The following is a 21,451-nucleotide window of genomic DNA, read 5'->3' on the forward strand; positions in this document are numbered from 1 at the left end:
GTGGATATAATTCACCCCCACCTGCCAGATACACAATCACAGAATTTTAACAGCACAGGAGGCCATTCAGCCCATCGTGCCTGCACCGGCTCTCCAAATGAGCATTATGTCCTAGAGCAATTGCCCTCCCTTTTCCCCGTACCCCGCACATTGTTTCTATTCAAATAATCATCTAATGCCCTTTTTAATCCCTCGATTGAACCTGCCTCCACCACACTACCAGGCAATGCATTCCAGACCCGAACCACTCGTTGTTTGAAAAACTTTTTTCTCGTGTTACATTTGCTTCTTTTACAAATCACTTTAAATCTGTGGCCTCTCGCTCTTGATCCTTTTACGAGCGGGAACAGCTTCTCTCTACCTACTCTGTCCAGGCCCCTGATGGCCAGGATTTTCACCTGGTCGGGCGGGCGCAGCGGGCGGGCCCGGGAGTGGTCGCGAAGTCAACTGCCGCCCGTGATTGGGCCCTGACATCGATTTCATGCTGGCGGGCCAGTTAACAACCAGCCAGTGTGGGGGCGGGGGAAGGGCGAGTGCAGGTGCATGCAATGAGAGCTCCCTGAGGTACAGAGCCATCTCAGGGAGCTGAAGGAATTATTAACTCAAAAATTAAAAACTTAAGCAATGTTAAAAACATGACCCCTCATGCGAGTCTCTCACGTGAGCAGGGACATGTTATGAATGAACTTCAAAAGTTTTTATTTAATTTTTATTTGCTGTTGGAAACCTCATCCCGCCCGTGGATGAGGTTTCCTAAAAAATCCAAAGGCCGTTTGGCCTTTTCGTCTGCCCGCCAACTGTATGGTTGGACGGGCAGCAAGAAGTTTCATTTAATTATAACTTTAATGACCTTAATAGGCCTGTTAATTGTTGGCAGGTGTGCTGCTGACTCACGCGCGTGCCCGTTGACCGAAATATCGCGCAATTGTGTGATGACGTCGGGACGCTCGCCCTACGTCATCGTGCGTCATTTTATGCTTGTTCAGGTCAGGTGCGCACCCACCCAATGAGCACAATATTCTGTCCCATGATTTTGAACATCTCTATCAAATCTCCCCTTAGCCTTCTTCTCTCCAAGGAGAACAGTCACAATCTATCTTCATAGCTGAAGTTTCTCAACCCTGGGAGCATTGTTGTAAACCTCTTCTGCATTTTCTCCAATTTGTTCACATCCATTCTATAAAATGGCGCCCAGAACTATACACAATACTCCAGCTGAGGCCTAATGAGTGTCTTATATAAATTCAGCATAACCTCTTGTACTCCATGTCCCTATTGATAAAGCCCAGTATGTTATGTTATTTATTAACTGCTCTCTCCACCTGCCCTGCTACAGGTGTCATGATTTTTGGGTGTGAGAGAAACAGGATCCAGATAGAAAATGAAAAAGATGCAAAGCGACGGAGAACAATTTTAAATTTATCTTTGTGCAATAACTAAGCAATGGGAGTTAACTAATAATACAAATATAAAATTAACCAAATGTTTATGTTTAGATCTTCAATACATCTTTCTTTGAAAAACTACCTCCTGGATATGAAGATATAGAGGACCTGGTACCACCCTTCAATGCCTATTCTCCAGCAGGCATACCAGTGGTAAGCTCATCTAACTGTGGAAATAACGGGGGAGAAATTCATTTGTGTAGTGCCGCTTCAAGCTAACATCTCTAATGATACCAGTGAAGAACGCTGTGTGAGCTGCACTTGGGGAAGTGCTATAAGTCTGCTGCATAGTGCTGCTTGTGGAAATGAATTTCTCCCCCATTTTATTATAATCTAATGATTTTAAAAACTGGTCAGTTTGAGAATGTTTTAAGCGTTCCCATAGAAGTTCAAATTCTGTCACTACTATCCTTTTCCAAGAATTGCTACTTTACCCAGCCATGGAGTTAATGGTAGAAGAGTGGAACATGTGATAAGCAGCATCTTAATGTGCAGGATTCCAATTGTCTCCTCTTTCTTGAAAATGCAAGTTTGTTTAAGGAGTACATGTTTATTTTAATAACGTTGTAGGGCCCTTTGATGCAGAGTGAACAAGCAACTCACTAAGGGTCCTTCAACAGTACCTTCCAAACCTGTGACCTCTCTCCAACCTCTAGGACAAAGACAGTGGATGCATCAGAGCATCACCGCCTGCAAGTTCCACTCCAAGTCACTCAGCATCCTGATTTGGAACCATGTCACTGTTCCTTCACTGTTGCTGGATCAAAATGCTGAAACTCACTCCTTAGCAGTATTGTGGGTGTACGTACACCACATGGACTGCAGGAGTTTTAGAAGGTTGCTCATCACCACCTTCTTAAGGGCCATTAAGAATGGGCAATAAATACTGGCCTTACCAGCCCCAATCACTTCCCAAGAATGAATAACAAAAAGATATTGATAATGTGGCCTTTTTCTTCAAGACTGTTATGTTACATAGGTTTGATAGTAACATTGAACTTTGATGCTAATGTCATTGAAAGCTGTTAGTTCTGCCCGCCTTGTCTTCAGTACAAGTCTTGCACACTATCCAGCTATTTATTTTACTGATCATTTAATGACCTGATAGAGTAAGCACTAACAGGATAGCAAATTCTCATTCCTCCTCTCAGTCCTAAGCTGTATCTCAGTCCTCCATATAAACTTTCTGTTAGATATGTCAAAAGATCCAGTAAATAAACTGCAGAATGAGCTGGGCACATGTTGTTGGAACTGCTCTTGACTCTATGTAAAAAGACCTTTGGTCTTTAGTAGCTGACTAATGGGAAGCAAAATATGTGAAGTACTAAATTAATTTAAAGGCCTTGTTAATATTGAACCAAGTAAACAAATTATAAGTATTCTTTGATTAGACAGTTCCAGTCAGGCAGAAGTTCTCAGAGCCTCAGTATTAAAAGGTTTTTCTTTCATTCAGAGACTGTAATATGGAGCAGAATTTTCCCCCGTCAGGGGGGATGTTGAAGAGCGGGCGTGTGGAGTCGTGCCTCCGATCGGCACCCCCGGTTGGGGGTGCGCTGCCATTTTACATGCAATTAAGGCATGAAAGAGCCCACTCATCTCCCTGAGGCAAAGTGCTGCCTCAGGGAGATTGGCTGCACGTTGAAAAATATTAAAAATAGAAAAATTAAATTCCCTGACATGTCCCCTTGTGTGACACTGTCACATGTGTTGGGACATGTCCATAACTTTTAAAACCACTTTAATTAAATTTTTAAAAACCTACATGAAACCTCATCCCACCGGTGGATGAGGTTTCATGCTTTTTCTAATGCCTGCCAGAGCTCCTGGCCTGCCCACCAACCTTAAGGTTGGACAGACAGTCCATTAATTATTTAAATGACCCTGTCAATGGCTTCAATTGGCCATTGACAGGTCGGTGGGCGCACAGCTGATTTTATGAGCCCCCGCCTACCTGAAAATTTAAATGGGGCGCGGTGACGTTGGGAGTTCAGCCCGACTTCACCACGCGTCATTTTATGTGTCGGCGAGCGGGCCCCCCCCCCCCCTCCCCCGCCCCACCACTCGCCGACGGGAAAATCCTGGCCATGGTTTTTTTTTAAACAAAGTGGAGAGATGGGCTGTGCAATTAATGTCACTAACTGTACTTTTTGAAATATATGCCCAGATCATCCGGTCAGTGGCGATGCTGAGTGCATTGCTGCTGCTCGTGACAATCTCTGCACCCCTTTTTGTGCTCTTCCAGCTGGGACTTCCAATCCTGGCTGCAGCAGTGACAGATCAGTGTAGCATTTCAAATGGAAGACCAATTAGTGCAGGAGGGATGGGCGAAGAGGAGCAGTGCAGAGGACACCCCATTTTTATTACATTAGCTGCCATATTTAGGTAAGGTTTGAAGGTCTCCAATTTTTCAGTGGGGAGTGAGTGAATGGGTTAGTGAGTGAATGTTTGAATGAGTTGGGTGGTGGAATGGGAGTGGATAGTCATGATGGGCAGGTGTAGTTGGGTCAGGTTGGTGTGGGGGTTAGTTGAGTTGCGAGGTAATTGGGTCTTTGGGTTGGTTGGGTCATGTCGGGTATTTGGATCAGGGGGTAGCCGGATCAGGTTGGGTTGGGTCTGAGGGGTGATTGGGTCGGCTGGAGGTGGGAGGAGTGTGTAGGCACTCAGGTCACCGGCGGTAGACAGTTCAGGTTGAAGGGGATAGTCAGGTTTAGTCAGGAATGTAGTTGGGTTGGGTCGTTTCGGGGTTAGTTGGGTCAGGTCAGCGGGGTGTAGTCTGTTCGGGTCAGCGGGGTGGTTGGGAGTATGGGGGCTATGTTTGGATGGTGGAGGTTTGAGTTACACTATTAATCATGGAGTTACACCAGAGATTAAACTGTGTAATGTTCCTGGGGTAGGTACCTGGGTAAGCAGTGTGTATCTCACCCAAGGCTCTGACACAAATCAGTATAAAAGACATTTGCGTAGTATCCGGGGCAGTGCAAGTCACCTCATTGGAAGTTTAAACCAGGCAATTACAGTGCCTGTGCATGCACCAAGACTTCCACGGTGTCCAGATGCACATCACAAACTTAAGTTCAGATTGTGCCACTCTGGAGGATTCGGACCATCAATTTGTGTCAGTGACCAGCTTAGTCAGCAAAGTGTAGCTGTTAGGAAATGAAATTAGCTTTAAAATTTTCTGTCAAATGGACTGTGAAAAAGCCCTAGAATAAGTTGTACCTTAATGTTCAAAAAGCATTTGACAATGTTTCATGTAAAAAGTGATTAGTTAAATTCAAAGTGATGGGGTTCCGGAGTGAATATATCCTAGAAATGAATAAGAAATTTGTTGAAAGACAGGAAGAAACAGGTTTCATTTGAAGACTTAAATTGTGTTGATACTCCCAGAGACCAGTTTTTGGGACCCCTAATATTTCTAATTTCTACTAGCAGTAGAGATTCAGAAACTCAACGCAAAATTTTCAACATTGGAATTGATACTAGACAATGAAGCACAATTGAATCTGGGGAGGCAACTTGGGAAATACCAGATTAGTTACTTAATGTATCCTGGCACTACAGACATGTGACTCCTTTCCCCCTATATTTTCCTCCCCACTTGACTACTCTTCACACCACCTGTTCTGTCCAAGCCACCTTGATGCCTGCCCCCATCCTCCAGTTGCATCTTAGCCTCTCTTTCATATACCTCACTCTTTCATATACCTTACCTTCTTCATGTCCTCCAGATAAAATCCTCAGCATTTACCATCACCCCCTTCAAACCTCATGCTAACTTCCTCCCTTCTCTGTTCCCTTTCTAAATTGACTACTCTCAATATCAGCCTTCATACAAACTCATTTACCCGTTGCAACCATTTTGATGCCGCCATTCCCATGGCCTCTGCACTTTGGATCTTCATGCCAAGAAAGCTGTTCCTGATTATGTCCTCATTATGCTTACCACCCAGATCTCCCTATTTACCTCCTGTAAATCCATTACACATGGAAAAAATCTTTCCCAACACCTTACATTCATAATTACATGCAGTCTGTGTGGTATAGGTACACTCACAGTGCTATTAGGGAGTCAGTTCCAAGGTTTTGAACAAGCCATTTCTTTTTTCCTCCCCAACCCTTGTATTTCTCCTGGTACCGCCTCCATCTTCACTCCTACAAGTAATAGAGGTGCAAATTTAAGTACATCTAAAGTGTAACTTGTCTAACCATTAATCACCAGACAGCTTTCACCAGATTAATTATTGCTGTGCTTCACTTCCAAAACCACCTACTGTTCCAGGATCATCCTTTTTTCTACTGCCTAGCTTAAACTCCTCTCCCCAACATACTGTATTCTCATCTAAAATGCCCAATTGGAGAATCTTGTGAACTTCTTCACTTCCTAGACCAAGGCAAATTCATGAAGCTGTTCCCACTGCTTCCTCCCCTCCTGTGGCCAGTACATCTTTAACTATGGCTTCTCTTCCCATCCTACACCTTCAGCTCTGGAGTTGCCCAAAGATCTATCCTTACTCCCTGCCTCTCCTTCATCTAAGTGCTGCTCCTCATTGACATTAGTAACAGCAGGAGATCAGCTTCCACATGTATGCCAGTGATGTCCAGCTGTTGCTCTCCATCACTTCTCTTTGCTCCTCAACTGACAATTTGCTGTCTAATCATAATTTCCTCCTGCTTAACATTAAGAAGGCTGAAAGTATTATACTTATACATAAACTTTGTGGAAGTTGTGTTCACACTGTATAATGTTCTGGCCAGACCATATCGTAAGTATGTGTGCAGGCCTGATCACTAACATTAGCAATGGAAATCCATAAGGCCGATCCCTTGCTTCAGATTATAGATTTATTAATAAAAGACTACAAAAACTCACATAAAGGCATATCACCTTTCACTGTTCACTTCTACAGAAAGTTTGAAGAGGATTTCAGAAACCCATCAAGTGACTTTCTTGGATAGCTTGTCAAGATTTTACTGACATTTATTCACCATTTCTTCCAGAAATTCTCTGAAGACTTCACCTAAAGAGACTGTGTGCTGTCATAGTCTATCTTATTGGACATCTTATAGGAGTCACTAGGAGAAAGGGATTGCTTGAATATGGGCACCTTGCTAGGGCTCCCCCTTGGTCTGCAAGATGAATGGGAGAAGAAGATGAGACAAGGCAGAGCAGTACCAGCTGCTGCAGGTGACAGGCAAGATGGACTCATTCCACCATCACCCCCCCCCCCCCCTCCCCCCCTCCACCACCCCCCCCCATCCTACATTATCATTTGTATATTTTCCAGATTTAATTTTCATCATGTTTAATTTGCCCTTAAAATATCTTCTACTTTGGGGTGAATCATTGTAATACTTAATTCCAACACAACAAAACTAGCATCTAGCCTAGTCTGAATGCGCAAATAGTTCAACTGACCAATCAAACCTCACAATTTCTCTGTCTGTTTAAATATAGAATCAGTCTTCAGTGATGACCTAGTATGATTTACTGGGATGGGAGTAAACACTCTCTAAATAGGATTCTTGATTTAAAGTTATTCCAGACCTTCTTTGTTTAATATCTAAATCAACATATTGTCATGAAAGGTTAACTTTACAAGATGATTATGTTTCAAAATGTCCCCTTTAACTTGAGGTTGGACAGAATGTTCTGAAAAGAGAGGTGGGGTAGTGCGAATTCCTGATAAACATCTCAGTTCAGTGAAATGCCTATGTGATCCAGTTGCCCTGGGGAGAGAAACTCAAATAGGTGGAATGACTGTTTTAACACTTTCACAGTTTCTCGCAGAAAAAGGACAACTGCTGTTTGTGACACAGGAACAAAGAAGCTACTGCTGCGTGTTAATGAGCAAGCAGTATGCTTTTGAAAGGCTAGTTCCTGTGCAAAAGCAAGTGACCAGGACAGGTGTGTCTCTTGAAGACTTAATGAACAGAGAGTCCTATAAGATGTCCAATAAGATGGAGTACTACAGCACACACTCTCTTTAGGTGAAGTTTTCGGAGAATTTCTGGAAGAAATGGTGATTAAATGTCGATGAAATCTTGACAAGCTATCTGAGAAAGTCACTTGATGTGTTTCAGAAATCCTCTTCAAACTTCCAGCAGCAAGTGAACAGTAAAATGTGACATGCCTTTATGAGAGTCATCAAGGTCTGCCTTGATGGTAATAATTGTATTTGGGAAAACTCAGGTGGAATGGAATGATTGTCAAAGGACACTGGACCTGGCATGGCAGGGAGAACTGAATCTTGATTGGAGAACTGGGAATGACTTTGGTACTGTTCCTTTAATGCTACGTATCTACCAGGAGCATGACATACAGTAAAATGGTTTCATTAGGTATATTTTAATTGCATTAGTTAGATAATGCAAAAGTACCTTTTCTTTGATGTATTAGTTGCCTGTTAATTAAAGTTTGATCTATGTCGATATTAGTTTGTTAAGTAAACATGAAACCTTGTTCATCGGCTCTTTCCATCGGTTGTTGGGAAATTCATCTCTTTTTAAAAGTTATCAGTCTCAACTGGGATCGTAGCAATATTTAAAATGCCCACAACCTGAATCCTAATTTTAAACTGTATTCCTAATAATAAACACGTTTCTCAAATTCCAAGGGCCACTAAATAAGAAATCATCAACACGCATCATTCAAGATGCCTGGATGTTTTCCTTTATGATACCAGTAAAATATTACAGGACCTGTTTTTAATTGAACGCAACCTATTTTCAACAAAACAGATCTCTCTGTAAAATACCACACCGTGGCAATATCATTCATAGATGCATTTGTTTAATTCCCATAATTTTCTTTCTGCCTCTGTTACATTTTTAGGTGGTTTCAAAAACAATTCTCTCAAAGTATTAACCTGCAGAAATGGAGCTTTTATATCAATTGACCTACACCCTCATGAATATGTGGCCTAAAAAGCAAAACATATTTTTAAGATCACTTTTTCAGCAGTGAGGGAGTCCGTTCTAACATCTGTATCACCCAGTTGCTTTTCAAAACCCCTGGAAAGTAACCTCTGATCACAAAACACATTTGCATTTGAGGTACAGAGCGCCTTGTTTCCTTTCATCAGAATCTCAAGATTTTGCAATTAATTCTAGTTAATTGTGAGGAATTACCTCTAATAGCTTAATTGCCATATTCGATAGGTACTGTCTTACCATCATGACCTATTACTTTACATTCCTTATGAGCTTCTCCATTCCTTGTGATCCTCTTTTTATAATATAACAAATCTTCTGAATTAAACTATCTCAGATGGCCTAATATGATGTCTCAGTGCTCGGAGTGTTCTGTGATACCTCAGCCTTGATAAAAGCTTGTCTCCTTGCATGTAAATCATTTAAATGGTCAGATAAAACAAAACTAATTGTATGACCTTCTAGAGCATGAGGATTATCATAAAGTACAGAGATAGTTTGTGATTTTGCCCGTAGACTAGTTGATAATGACTATGTGCTCCAAACATCTGGACAAAATGCCTGGGCTGTTGTCAATTTTCAGTCTGGTTGATCAGCAAAAATTTTATGCAGCATTCTATCGATCATCGCATGATTCCTTTCACTAAGGCCATTATTTAAAGGATTCTCAGCTGCTGTATTTGTGTTTTCACACATTTCTTAGCAATAGTACTGAACACTTAGGGTGCATTACGATTCTATTCCCTTTTTGGGACCATCCTGGATCAAGTGTACTTCTCAGACATTCACTCTCAACTTAAGGTTAAGGATACCAAATCCTAAAGACACTGAATGGATTTGAAGGTCTGGTATAACTCTCCTCAAAAGAAAGGAGCAAGCTGAGAATAATACTTTCCTCAAGATAGCCTTTTAAACAAGTTTCAGCCGGATTATAATATCCTGAATATACATCTCCACCAAAGAGTGTCCAAAGCTGGGGTTCATGAGTGAGCGATACAGAAGGTTATGTGAGACAATGTGAATTATATATAAGTTTATTAAAGAAATGAGCATGCAATTCAAAGTTGGTGAGACAGTCAATCATAGCATTAATGATTCTAGGAAAAGATAGAAAATGCAATTTATTTCTAATAAAGGATCCAATTTTTATATCCAAATAGTAAAATATTTAAGTTGGACATCCATTAATTATTAAAGTAACATTTACCTTCAATTCCTGAGTCAGTAGAAGACCACAGAGTTAGGGAGATTCCTCTGACCTGTTAAGGGGAGAATTATCATCATCTTGCTTTACCTGTACCTTGATGGCTCTGTTGATGACACCTTCCATCACTTTGGTAATGATCGAGTATAGACTGTTGGGCTGGTAATTGGCCAGATTGGCTTTGTCCTGCTTTTTGTGGCAGGACATACGTGGAGTGAGTTCAACAAATCTAAAACCCAAAGTATGCTTCCAATATTTATGCTGTTTTTCAAGTTCTGTAACTAATTTCTTATGTATGGCGGTTGTATACCAATTTTGAGTCAATCTGTTGTCCTTTAATTCCAAATAATGTACAACTGCTGAATTCCGGATAATGTTCATCCTCCTTCGGTTTCTAAGTCAACCAGTAAAGTTACAAGCACTTGTGATAGTTAATTTTCATTGATTCATCTAACTACATACGAGCATACAAATTAGGAGCAGGAGTAGGCCACTGGGCCCCTTGAGACTGTTTGGCCATTCAATAAGATCATGGCTGATCTAATTTTAATCTTAACTTCATATTCCTGCCTACCCATACTAACATTTCACCTCCTTGCTTATCAAGAATGTATATACTTCTGCCATAATGATATTCAAAGACTCTGCCTCAGCCACCTTTTGAGGAAGAGAATCCCAAAGTCTCACAACCCTCTGAGAGAAAATAATTTTTCTTCATCTGTCTTAAATGGGTGACCCCTTATTTTTAACAGTGGCCCCTAGTTCTAGATTCTCCCACAAGAGGAAACATCCTTTCCATATTCACCCTGTCAAGTACCCTCAGGATCTTGTATGTTTCAATCAAGTTGCCTGTTACTCTTCTAAGCTCCAGTGGATACAAGCCTAACATGTCCAGCCTTTCCTCATAAGGTAACCCGCCCAATCCAGGTATTAGCCTAGTAAATCTTCTTTGAACTGCTTCTAATATATTTACATATTTCCTTAAATAAGGAGACCTATGCAAAGTACTCCAGATGTGGTCTCACCAAAGTCCTATATAACTGAAGCATAACCTCCCTACTCTTGTATTCAATTCCCATCGCATTAAACGATAACATTCTATTAACTTTGCTAATTACTTGCTGCACCTGCATACTAACATTTTGCAATTCATGCACTAGGACACCCAGATCCCCCTGCTTCTCAGAGCTCTGTAATCCCTCACCATTTAGATAATATGCTTTTATTTTATTCGTCTTGCCAAAATGGACAACCAGACATTTTCTCACATTATACCCCATTTGCCAGTTCTTTGCCCATTCACTTAACCTTTAATAGCCAACTTATGTCCTCTTCACAATTTACTTCCCTCCTAACTTTTGTGTCATCAGTGAGTTTTCAACCATACCATTGGTCCCTTTATCCAAGTCATTTATGTAAATTGTAAAGAGTTGAGGCCCCAGGACTGATCCTTGTGGCACAGCACTCATCACATCCTGCTAACCAGAAAATGACCCATTTATGCCTAGTATCAGTTTCCTGTTAGCCAGCCAATCTTCTATCCATGCCAATATGTTACCCTCTATGCCATGAGCTTTTATTTTCCACCAAGAATTTGATGGGGCACCTAATCAAATGCCTTCTGAAAGTCTAAGTACAGTGCATCCACCGAATCCCCTTTATTCACAGCACCTGTTACTACTTCAAAGAACTCCAATAAATTGGTTAAACATGATTTTCCTTTCACAAAACCATGTTGACCCTGCCTGATTACTTTGAATTTATCCAAGTGCCCTGTTATAACATATTTGGTAACAGCTTTTAACATTTTCCCTATGATAGATATTAAGCTAACTAACCTGTAGTATCCTGCTTTCTTTCTCCCCCAACTTTTTGAATAAAGGAGTTACATTAGCTATTTTCCAGTCTAATGGAACCTTCCCTGAATGTGGTGAATTCTGGAAAATTAAAACCAAGGCATCAACTATCTCACTAGTGCCATGAAGCTATTAATGTATATAATATTATTGGTAAATATTTTTATTTTAAAACAGGTTTAGTTTGTGGGTATGTCTTAATTGGATTAAAGCCAGCTAGTCTGGGTGCTTTGATGTGTACTAGTTTTGAGATGTAAACAGAGAAGTAGAGGTGCATTTGCATGTTGAAGAGAGCATTCAAGAATATTCAAGAAGTGGGATGAAATCTGGCACCTAGCTAGCAGAGTAGTAGAGACCAAGCAATGTTTACATTATGAATAAAATTGGTACTTTATTGTTAGAAGAGGTAGAGTTCAAAGAGGCTGGTGATACAATGAGAATTTATATTCAATGAGATGTGCTGGATATAACCGATAGCAGTTTTCGTGTGTGCAGGGCAGAGGCAATGTAAGATCAAAGCAGCTGTAAGCCCCTAACTGTCTCCACAGGAATCAAAGTGAAAAGAACCTCATTTTGAATTTGGAAGGTGAACATGCTTTGCCTGGTGTCTGGTTAAGTCTATGGGTTGCTGTTGCCTTAATGGCGATTAGTTTGGGAATTTGTTAAAAGTTATGATAGTAGTAATTTGTAGCCATGTGTATATATTTAACTTGTGTAAATTAATAAAATGTTTCAGTTAGTTTAATATAAAACCTCTCGAACTGGCGGCCTGATTCCTGAATTTAGATTTGCATCTCAAACACACCACTTAAAAATATAGGTTATGACAGTTGTTTAAAGTTTCCCTCTGGGATTCTTAAATAACTCCGCTTTACAAACAGCTGTCTCATAACACTAACCACTTCTTTTAAGACCATAGGATGAAATCCATCAGGATCTGAGAACTTGTCAATCCACAGTTTCAACAATTTGCTAAGTACCACTTCCCTGGTGATTGTAATTTTCTAGAGTTCCTCCCTCCCTTCAAATTCCTGACTTGCAGTCATTTCTGGGATGTTACTTGTATCCTCTATATTGAAGACTGATGCAAGATACCTGTTCAATTCATCTGCCATCTCCTTATATTCCATTATTAACTCCCCAGACTCACTTTCTATCAGACTTTGTTAACAGTTCTCTTTTTAAAATATCTATAGAAGCTCTTACTATCTGCCTTTATATTTCTAGCTAGCTTTCTCTCATACTCTAATTTTTCCCTCCTTATCAATCTTTAGTCATTCTTTGCTGCTTTTTATATTCTGTCCAATCTTCTGACCTGCCACCCATCTTTGTGCAATTATATGCTTTTTCTTTATGTTTGATACCATCTTTTAATTTTTTAATTAACCATGGAGGGCAAATCCTTCTCTTGGAATTTTTCTTTTTCGATGGAGTGTATTCTGTGTATTCTGAAATATCCCCTTAAACGTCTACCACTGCATCTCTATTGATCTATCCATTAACCTAAATTGCCAGTTCACTTTCGTTAGCTCTGCTTTCATGCCTTCATAATTGCCCTTATTTAAGCTTAAAACACTAGTCTTGGACCCACTCAACTCTCCCTCAAACTGAATATAAAATTCAATCATTTAATGACTGCTGCTACCTAGGGGTGTCTTCACTATGAGGTCATTAATTTATCCTATCTCATTGCACAATACCAGGTCTGGTATAGCCTGCTCCCTGGTTAGCTCCAGAATGTGCTGATCTGAGAAATTATCCTGAAAACATTCTATGAATTCATCATCTATGCTACCTTTGCCCATCTGATTATTCCAGTCTATATGTAGATTAAATCCCTCGTGATAATTGCTGTACCTTTCTGACAAACTCCCATTATTTCTTCTTTGATATCCCATCCTACTATGTGATTACAGTTAGGGGTTCTGTACACCACTCCCACAAGTGACTTCTTGCCTTTATCATTCCTCATCTCTACCCAAATTGCTTCTATACCCTGGTTTCCTGAACTTAGGTCAGGAACTGTGTTTCAAAATTAGTGAGTTAGATATAAGTCAATTTGAATTTGGTCAGTTTTGTCAGAAAATTCAGATGGCAGTGATTTAGGGCTATCAGCATAAAACCATTTTATTTGGTAGCTTGCAAAACCAATTTATCAATGTTTTACCGTGATAAGCTTTGTGACTTAGTGAAACCATCTTATCAGGAGTTACCCTTATGGCTTTAAGATTGGGGGCAGAAGTTTTCAGTCAGCGTGCGGGGGCGGGTCTGACACGCCGATGCGTAAATTGACCCGTAATGATCTCGGGCCTGTGTCCCGACGTCACTGCACGCCATTGCGATATTTTGGAAGGCGAGTGCGCCATTAATTGACCAGTTAAGCTCCTTGAGGCAGCAATTGAATACAATTTTTCACAGCCCGTGCAATTTTCAATGCGTCGCACGGGCGCAATGGGCAGGCGGCTAGGCCACATTTTTAAAAACCTCATCCACGGGCAGGATAACGGGTGAGTGGGCTCGCTAATGTGAGTTGTCAGAACTTTAGTTTATTACTTACTGCTACTTGCTTGTGTGAACAGGACAACTTCATTTCGCTTCAGAGCTGCTTTGACAGAAATAATAGGCTTCAGTTCAGGATTCTGGACGAATCATAACACTTGGGGCCTTGCAGGTATCAGACAGCCTTCCCTTGCCCTGGGAATGGGGATTGTGCTGTCCGCTGGAGGCACCTCCTCTGAGGAGGAAGAGAGGGCCAGAAAGGGGAGGAGGCCAGGAGTCCATATTCAGCCTCCAGGGGGGGCCACCTGTGGGAGGACAGGCGCAGGTACAAGGGGTGCAGGGCCAACAGGAAGTCCAAGTTGGAAGGGGCAGCAGAAGACGCCACTATCCTGCTGCCCGGGTTTACAGGCGGTGATGCAGCTACCTCAATATGGCTGAGGAGCAATGCCGAAGGAGGCTCTGTGTCTCAAGGGAGACAGTGACCTCCATCTGTCAGATGATTGACCCTGAGATCAGCTCCGACTGTGTGGGTGGACACCCCGTGCCAGTGGCGCTGAAGGTCATGATTACCCTCAGCTGCTATGCCTTCGGCTCTTTCCAGGGGTCAGTGGGTGACCTTTGTGGAGTCTCCCAATCAGCTGTCCACAGTTGTGTCAAGCTGGTGACAGACGCTCTGTTTAGGCATGCATTGACTTTCATTCACCACCGCATGGATGAGGCCAGCTAGGCAGAGCGAGCCAGAGGCTTTGCTGTGATTTCTGGGTTCCCCGGTGTCCAAGGTGCAATTGACTGCACACACGTTGCCATCAAGGCGCCAGCGGGTGAGCTGGGTGCCTTCGTCAACAGGAAGGGCTCCCACTCCATGAATGTGCAGATAGTGTGTGATTGTAGGATGCAGATTTTGCAAGTCTGTGCAAGGTACCCAGGCAGCTCCCATGACACCTACATCCTCAGACACTCCCAGGTGCCGGGGCTCTTCAGTGCTCCAGCCTGGCTTGATGGATGGCTGCTGGGTGACAAGGGCTATTCCCTCAGAAGGTGGCTTGTGACGCCTCTCTGCCATCCAAGAACAGAGGCTGAGCAGTGGTACAATAGGAGCCACGTCTCCACAAAGGCTGTGGTGGAGAGAGCCATTGATCTTCTCAAGATGCGCTTCCGATGCCTGGACCATTCAGGGGGCGCACTGCAATAGCCCCCAGATCATGTGTCACTGATAGTGGTTGCATGCTGTGCTCTCCACATGATAGCACTGGAAAGGGGGGGACGCTGTGGAGGAAGAAGATGTTGACGCTGCTGCTCTGGCAGCAGACGATGAGTTGAGTAGTGAGTCAGGGGATGAGCATGCCCAGGAGAATGCTGAGGGGGTAGATGCCAATCTGGGTTAACTCCAGGGAGGCAGGACACCCGGGAGGCTTTGATCCAATGCTCCCTCAGCTATCCTACCAAAGATGGATCACCAACACATACCAGGGCTGCAGACTCCATACTCGATACCTGACAGCAACATTTGCTTGGTCAGCAACGTGAACTATGAACCATTTCAATAAAGCTCAATGACAAACAAGTCACCTACAACATCATGGGTTCCCCTTCACCTGCAGAACTAATGAAGCACCCAGAGGCTTGTTGAGAGCCAACACATTTAATGATTTGCAGCTTGGCATACAGAAATCAAAGTAAATTAAAATGTGTTGAACATCACACCAACTTAACAGTAACTTAAAAGTGGGGTAAAAGAAAACCACTAGTGATAAGTCCATGTTGTGCCTAAGGTGCTTTACGTTTACGCTTGCGGGTGCTACGTCTAGGTGCTCCCCTTCGCTGGCACCGGCATTGGAGACAGCCTGCTCACTCTGCTGTCCTGTTGGCCTTGATGAACCTTGGCGGGCATCCTCTGGCCCGTGAAGCCTGTGCTGCCTCCGCCTGGGAGGGAGTGGCCAGTGGAATGGCTGGCTTCTCCTCAGTCACTGCAGTCTCATTGGATACCACAGTCACCGGCAGAGGGGTGGAGGAGCTGCTGCCGTCATCCAGAGCGACCTGAGAGAAGCCCGCAGAGATGACAAGCAGCTTGCGCACCAACATGAGGTAGTTTTGGACCTCCCTGCTCACCATTGATGGATGGGCACCTAGCTGGGATACTGGGTGCCTCGTCCATCTCCCACAGTGAAACTGACCACCTGAGGTCATTGCTGCTATGAGGGCTTGCAGGTCCGAGTGCATCGCCAGGAAGCCCTGATTGTTCTCCTGGAACAGCCTCTCCATGAGAGTCGCCACTCTCTCCATGGAGGAGCAGTGCACTCGGCCATGAGGGTCATTGCATTGTTCATGCTTCGCATGGACTCCTCCATAACAGAGACCATGGCACACATTCCCTCATGTATCTCCCCCGGATCCTCCCGTACACCCTGCTGGACTATCAGTATCTGCTGTCTCAGGGACGACTCGAGGCCCATCATCAGCCACAGACTGAGCATGTTCCTTGATCCCATCATTCCTCTGACTGCCGGTGCCCTGGGTACTCTCTGCCTCTACCTGCACCTCAATCGAGTGTTAAGTGCCCTCACCCCTGTGCACCGAGATACTGTCCGACAATCTTTTTCCCACCGAGGTGCTGGTATCTGCGCTGGTGCCTGCCTGGCTGAGAGGGTTTGCGCTGGTGCATTAATGTCTCCTGTGCCCTCAGGGGTCAGCGGCGGTCCCTCAGCCTCCTGAGTCCGGGTGTGCTCTGGTGAGGCTGAGAGGAAGAACAATAACATTTGATTAGTTGAAGTCGTTACACTGTTAATGTGCATGCCTGGCACCTGGATCAGGATGCGCTCCTCCTTCCATTTTCAATGGGAAACCCATGTTGGATGCTGAAATCAATATACAGTCAACAGTGGAATATTTGCACTGATAGACATTGTGACCTCAGGGCGCGGCACTCTTACCTCCCTGTGGCACCCCAACCTCACCGCGGCCGGTTGACCTGGGCTCATGGTGCCTCTCCAGCTCCAGTGCCTCCTGCTTGTATCTGGCGATGATGAGAAGGTGGGGCTGCCCTCCGCCAGTCCGCAGCCACTGTGTATTATTGTGTGTGGTCTTCTCCTGAAAGGAGAGAAGAGCATTGATTAGTCCGCCCTGTACCTGCATTGCCATTGCAGCTTTGCCACCCCCACCTGAGGAAAACCTCGCAAGACACATCCGATTCGTGACCCTGGAGCCGCCGTACACTCATTCCAGGGCTGAACCCTTGCCCAGATGCTGTCTCCATCACATTTGCCACTCACACTCTAAGAACTTCCAAACCCATGACCACTACCATCTAGAAGGACAAGGGCAGCAGATAGATGGGAACACCACCAGCTGGAAGTTCCCCTCCAAGTCACTCACCATCCTGACTTGGAAATGTTTTGCCGCTCCTCCACTGTCACTGGGTCCAAATCCTGGAACTCGCCCCCTAACAGCACTGTGGGTGTTCCTGCACCACATGCAGCGGATCCAGAAGGCAGCTCAGCACCACCTTCTCACGGGCAACTAGGGATGGCCAATAAATGCTGGCCCAGCCAGCGAAGGCCACATCCCGAGAATGAATGAGTACAAAGTTAAAATTCTGAGGTTGGTGGGGAGGGGGCTAACCTAACTGCTGTGCTAAGTGACCCATGCCAACACGGTACTCACCCTTCCCAATCGCAAGAGGTCATTAAACTGCTTGTGGCACTGCACCCAGGTGCGTCTCACCACATCATGGGAGTCGACCCGTGATGCCACCTCCTCCCAGGCACATTTTGTTAGGCAGGGGGGCCTCCTCCTCCCGTCCCCTGGAACCAAGATCTCACAGCATGCTGCCACCTCCTTGAGGTGGGCAGCGAGGCACTCATCGGAGAACCTTGGGGCCAACCCATACCCCTAGCCAAGCTGCTCCAGCACAACTACAACAATGGTATCTACTAGACAATGTGGAAAATTACTCAGGTATGCTCTGCCCACAAAAAGCAGGACAAATCCAACCTGGCCAATTTCTACCCATCAATCGACACTCGATCATAATCAAAGTGATGGAAGGTGTCATCAACAGAGTCATCAAGTGGTATTTACTCACCAATAATCTACTCACTAATGCTCAGTTGGTGTTCTGCCAGGGTCACTTGGCTCCTGACCTCATTATAGCTTTGAGGTGAAAATGATTGCCCTTGATATCAAGGCAGCAATTCACTGAGTGTGGCATCAAGGAGACCTAGCAAAATTGAAGTCAATGGGAATCGGGGGGAAAACTCTCCACTGGTTGAGTCATACTTAGCACAAGGAAGATGTTGTTGTCCAATGCCCCAGGACATTGCCGCAGGAGTTCCTTAGTATAGTGTCCTAGGCTCAACCATCTTCAGCTGCTCTTTATGGAAGAGAATTCCAAAGGCTAACAACCATCTGAGAGAAGAAATCCTCTCCATCTTAAATGGGAGATCACTTATTTTGAAACTGTGCACCCTGGTTTTAGATTTCCCCACTAGGAAACCTGTCTAGGCCTGTCAAGCACCCTCAGAATCGTATATGTTCTAGTCATTATTCTAAAACTCCAATGAGGATAGGCCCAACCTGCTCAACCTTTTCTCTTAAGCCAACCCCTTCATCCGAGGAATCAGCCTAGTGAATCTTCACTGAACTGCCTTCAATGCAAGTATATCCCTCCTTAAGGTCTCACCAATGCCCTGTACAGCTGTAGCAAGACTTCCCTACTTTTATACTCTACCCCACCCCTTGCAATAAAGGCCAACATTCTGTTTGTCTTCTTAATTACATGCTGATTTTTATCCGTGTCCATATGCAGCAAGACCTGGACAACAGCTGATAAAGTGGCAAGTAATGTTCACGCCACACAAATGTCAGGCAACGACCATCTCCAACAAGAGAGAACCTAACTGTCTTCCCTTGATATTCAATGGCATTCCCATCACTGATTCCCCCACCATCAACATTCTAGAGGTTACCACAATTCATTATTATTATACATGCAAAAATTTGTTTTGGGTACATTGTTTGTTCATTAAATAAATACAAATGAATAATAACAATGAAAGGAAGAAAATTACCCTCTCACAAAGATCTAACTTTAATTAAATATCTATTAAAAGCTATTTGGATCAGTCAGTGAGTCCCACCCAGAGTGTTTATCCTCATCCATGTATTAAATTCCTGTTAAAGATTCTTATAGAGAAGGGCACAAATGAGTTTGAGAACCAATTTGTTCTGCATCTGAGGGCTTGTAGTCTTTTCCCTGAACGCATCCAACAATAATACCGAGACAGGGGGTGTTTCTCATTGTTCATGACAAATTCTTCGAGAGCAGATTTCGTCAAATAATCTTCCTGTTTCTTAAAGAGTCTGCTTTCCTTAAACAATAGTACAAGGTGAGACATCTGAAAAGGATAGCACTCTCAACTACAGCCATTTAGAAGAGTTTCATGATTGTAGGATCTACTCAAAAGGAGTTTAATTTTCTGAGCGTATAGTCGTGTATGTCCCTTGGCCACCACATCTGTAAACTGTTCCCTTCAATTCAACTTATCATCTACCTTGATGCCTAGATACCTGTAGTTAGTAAGTATTTCAATGTCCACATTGTAAATCTTCATCAATCTTCACCTGCTTTTTCCTAAAATCTATAACTAGTTCTTTAGTCTTGTTTTTGCTCAGTTTAAGAGAATTGTTACCACACCATTTTATGAACTTCACCACATTCCTAAAGTTCCCTTTGTTAATGCTCATGAGACCCACAAGTAGCATATCATCAGCATACTTCAGGATCGTTATTGTGTCATACTCTGAATGACAATCATTCATATAGAGGATAAAAAGTGGCAAGTAACATGCATGCCACACAAGTGCCAGGCAATGACCATCTCCAACAAGACAGAACCTAACTGTCTCCCCTTGATATTCAATGACATTAGCCTCGCTGAATCCACCACCATCCACATTCTGGAGATTACCACAATTCATTGTTATCACCCAGGCAAAAATTTTTTTTGAGTACATTGTTTGTTCTTTAAATAAATGCATGGACCAGAAACTGAACTGGACCAGCTATATAAAACTGTGGCTACAAGAGCAGATCAGAGGCTGGGAACTCTGCAATGAGTAACTTACCTGTTGACTCACCGAAGCCTGTCCACCAACTACAAGTCACAAGTTAGGAGTGTAATGGAGTACTCTCCACTTGCTTGGATGAGTGCGGTTTTAGCAACACTCAAACTTGGAGCAACCCAGGGCAAAGCAGCTCATTTGATCAGCACGCCATCCACCACCTTAAACATTCACTCCACCCCTCGATGCACATTGGCACCAGTGTGTACCACGTACAAAATACACTGTAGCAACTCACCACGGTTGACAGCACCTTCCAAACCCATGACCTCCAGCAACTAGATGGATAAAGGCAGTAGACGCATGGGAACACCACCACCACTTGCAAGTTCCCCTCCAAGCCCCGCACCATCCTGACATGGAATTATATTGCCATTCTTTCACTGTCGCTGGGTCAAAATCCTGGATCGCCATTCCTAAAGGCATTGTAATGTACTTGAACCAGATCAACTGCAATAGTTCAATAGGACAGCTCATCACTACCTTCTCAAGGGGATTAAGGGATGAGCAACAAATGCTGGCCTTGCTAGCAATGATCACAACCCATAAAGGAATAAAAAAAATGACATCAGTGCTTATAAAATGGCTCACTCCAGCTACGTGGAATTATCATTCTCTTTAGTGACCTCAAGATGTTGTCATTGCCAAACCTAAAGCAAATGGTACTTTTATATTTCTTAATCTTGCATTGATAATCACTACATGGTGAATCAAGATAACATTTTAGTCAAACTATCGCACATACTGTTGAAGTACAAGCATTATCAGTATCGCACAATTAACAAAGACCGTGACTAACACATTCATCACAGGACTAAAACTCCTTGTGACCAGTGTGATTCTTCAGATTGATCATTGTCTTCAACCTCTTCCTTAGAATTCCCTTTATTATGTGTCATTTCGAGGACCCTACCTCTTCGCTTTGGGCAGCTCACATCATAATGATACTTTGATTCACACCTGAAGCATTTTTAATTGTTCTTTGGGATTCATTCACCCATTATTGTTGCTTAAATTTTATCTTCTGCTATAATATCCAAATCTACTACAGGTGCTTTCATCCTTATTCTCCCTATCTTTAATCCTTCTGTTGTATTGATTCCTGTGTCCTGTGTCTGGACCATTTAAAAATCTGGTAATCATTGAGTCTTCTTTGTGTCACAGCAGGCTGTCTCATTTGTTCTGTGAAGGCTGAAGTAAATAACTGTTTTCCCAGGAATCTTTTTAGTACAGCAGACGTCTGATCCAAAAAGAGCTCCTTCTCTGAGAAGCAAACACCAGTTAGAACTGTCTGCATGAGACACTTTAGCATAATCCACTAATTTAAACACTAGTATTGATCAAAGGATCCTCAAATTGAACTTCTTTAATATGATCTGTTAGAGTACATGATGCAT

At 43.2% G+C, this 21,451-nt stretch overlaps 1 protein-coding gene across 1 annotated transcript in view; it reads left to right on the forward strand.

The window, feature by feature from the left end:
* naalad2 (N-acetylated alpha-linked acidic dipeptidase 2) overlaps nucleotides 1–21,451 on the forward strand; it is a 241,323-nt gene that overhangs the window by 81,600 nt on the left and 138,272 nt on the right. The window contains exon 4 of the mRNA XM_078545757.1: nucleotides 1,497–1,598. Coding sequence (XP_078401883.1) covers nucleotides 1,497–1,598 — 102 coding nt within the window. The remainder of the gene's footprint in view (nucleotides 1–1,496; nucleotides 1,599–21,451) is intronic.

Source organism: Cetorhinus maximus, chromosome 7 (assembly GCF_964194155.1).
Source record: "Cetorhinus maximus chromosome 7, sCetMax3.hap1.1, whole genome shotgun sequence".
Taxonomy (NCBI): Eukaryota; Metazoa; Chordata; class Chondrichthyes; order Lamniformes; family Cetorhinidae; genus Cetorhinus; species Cetorhinus maximus.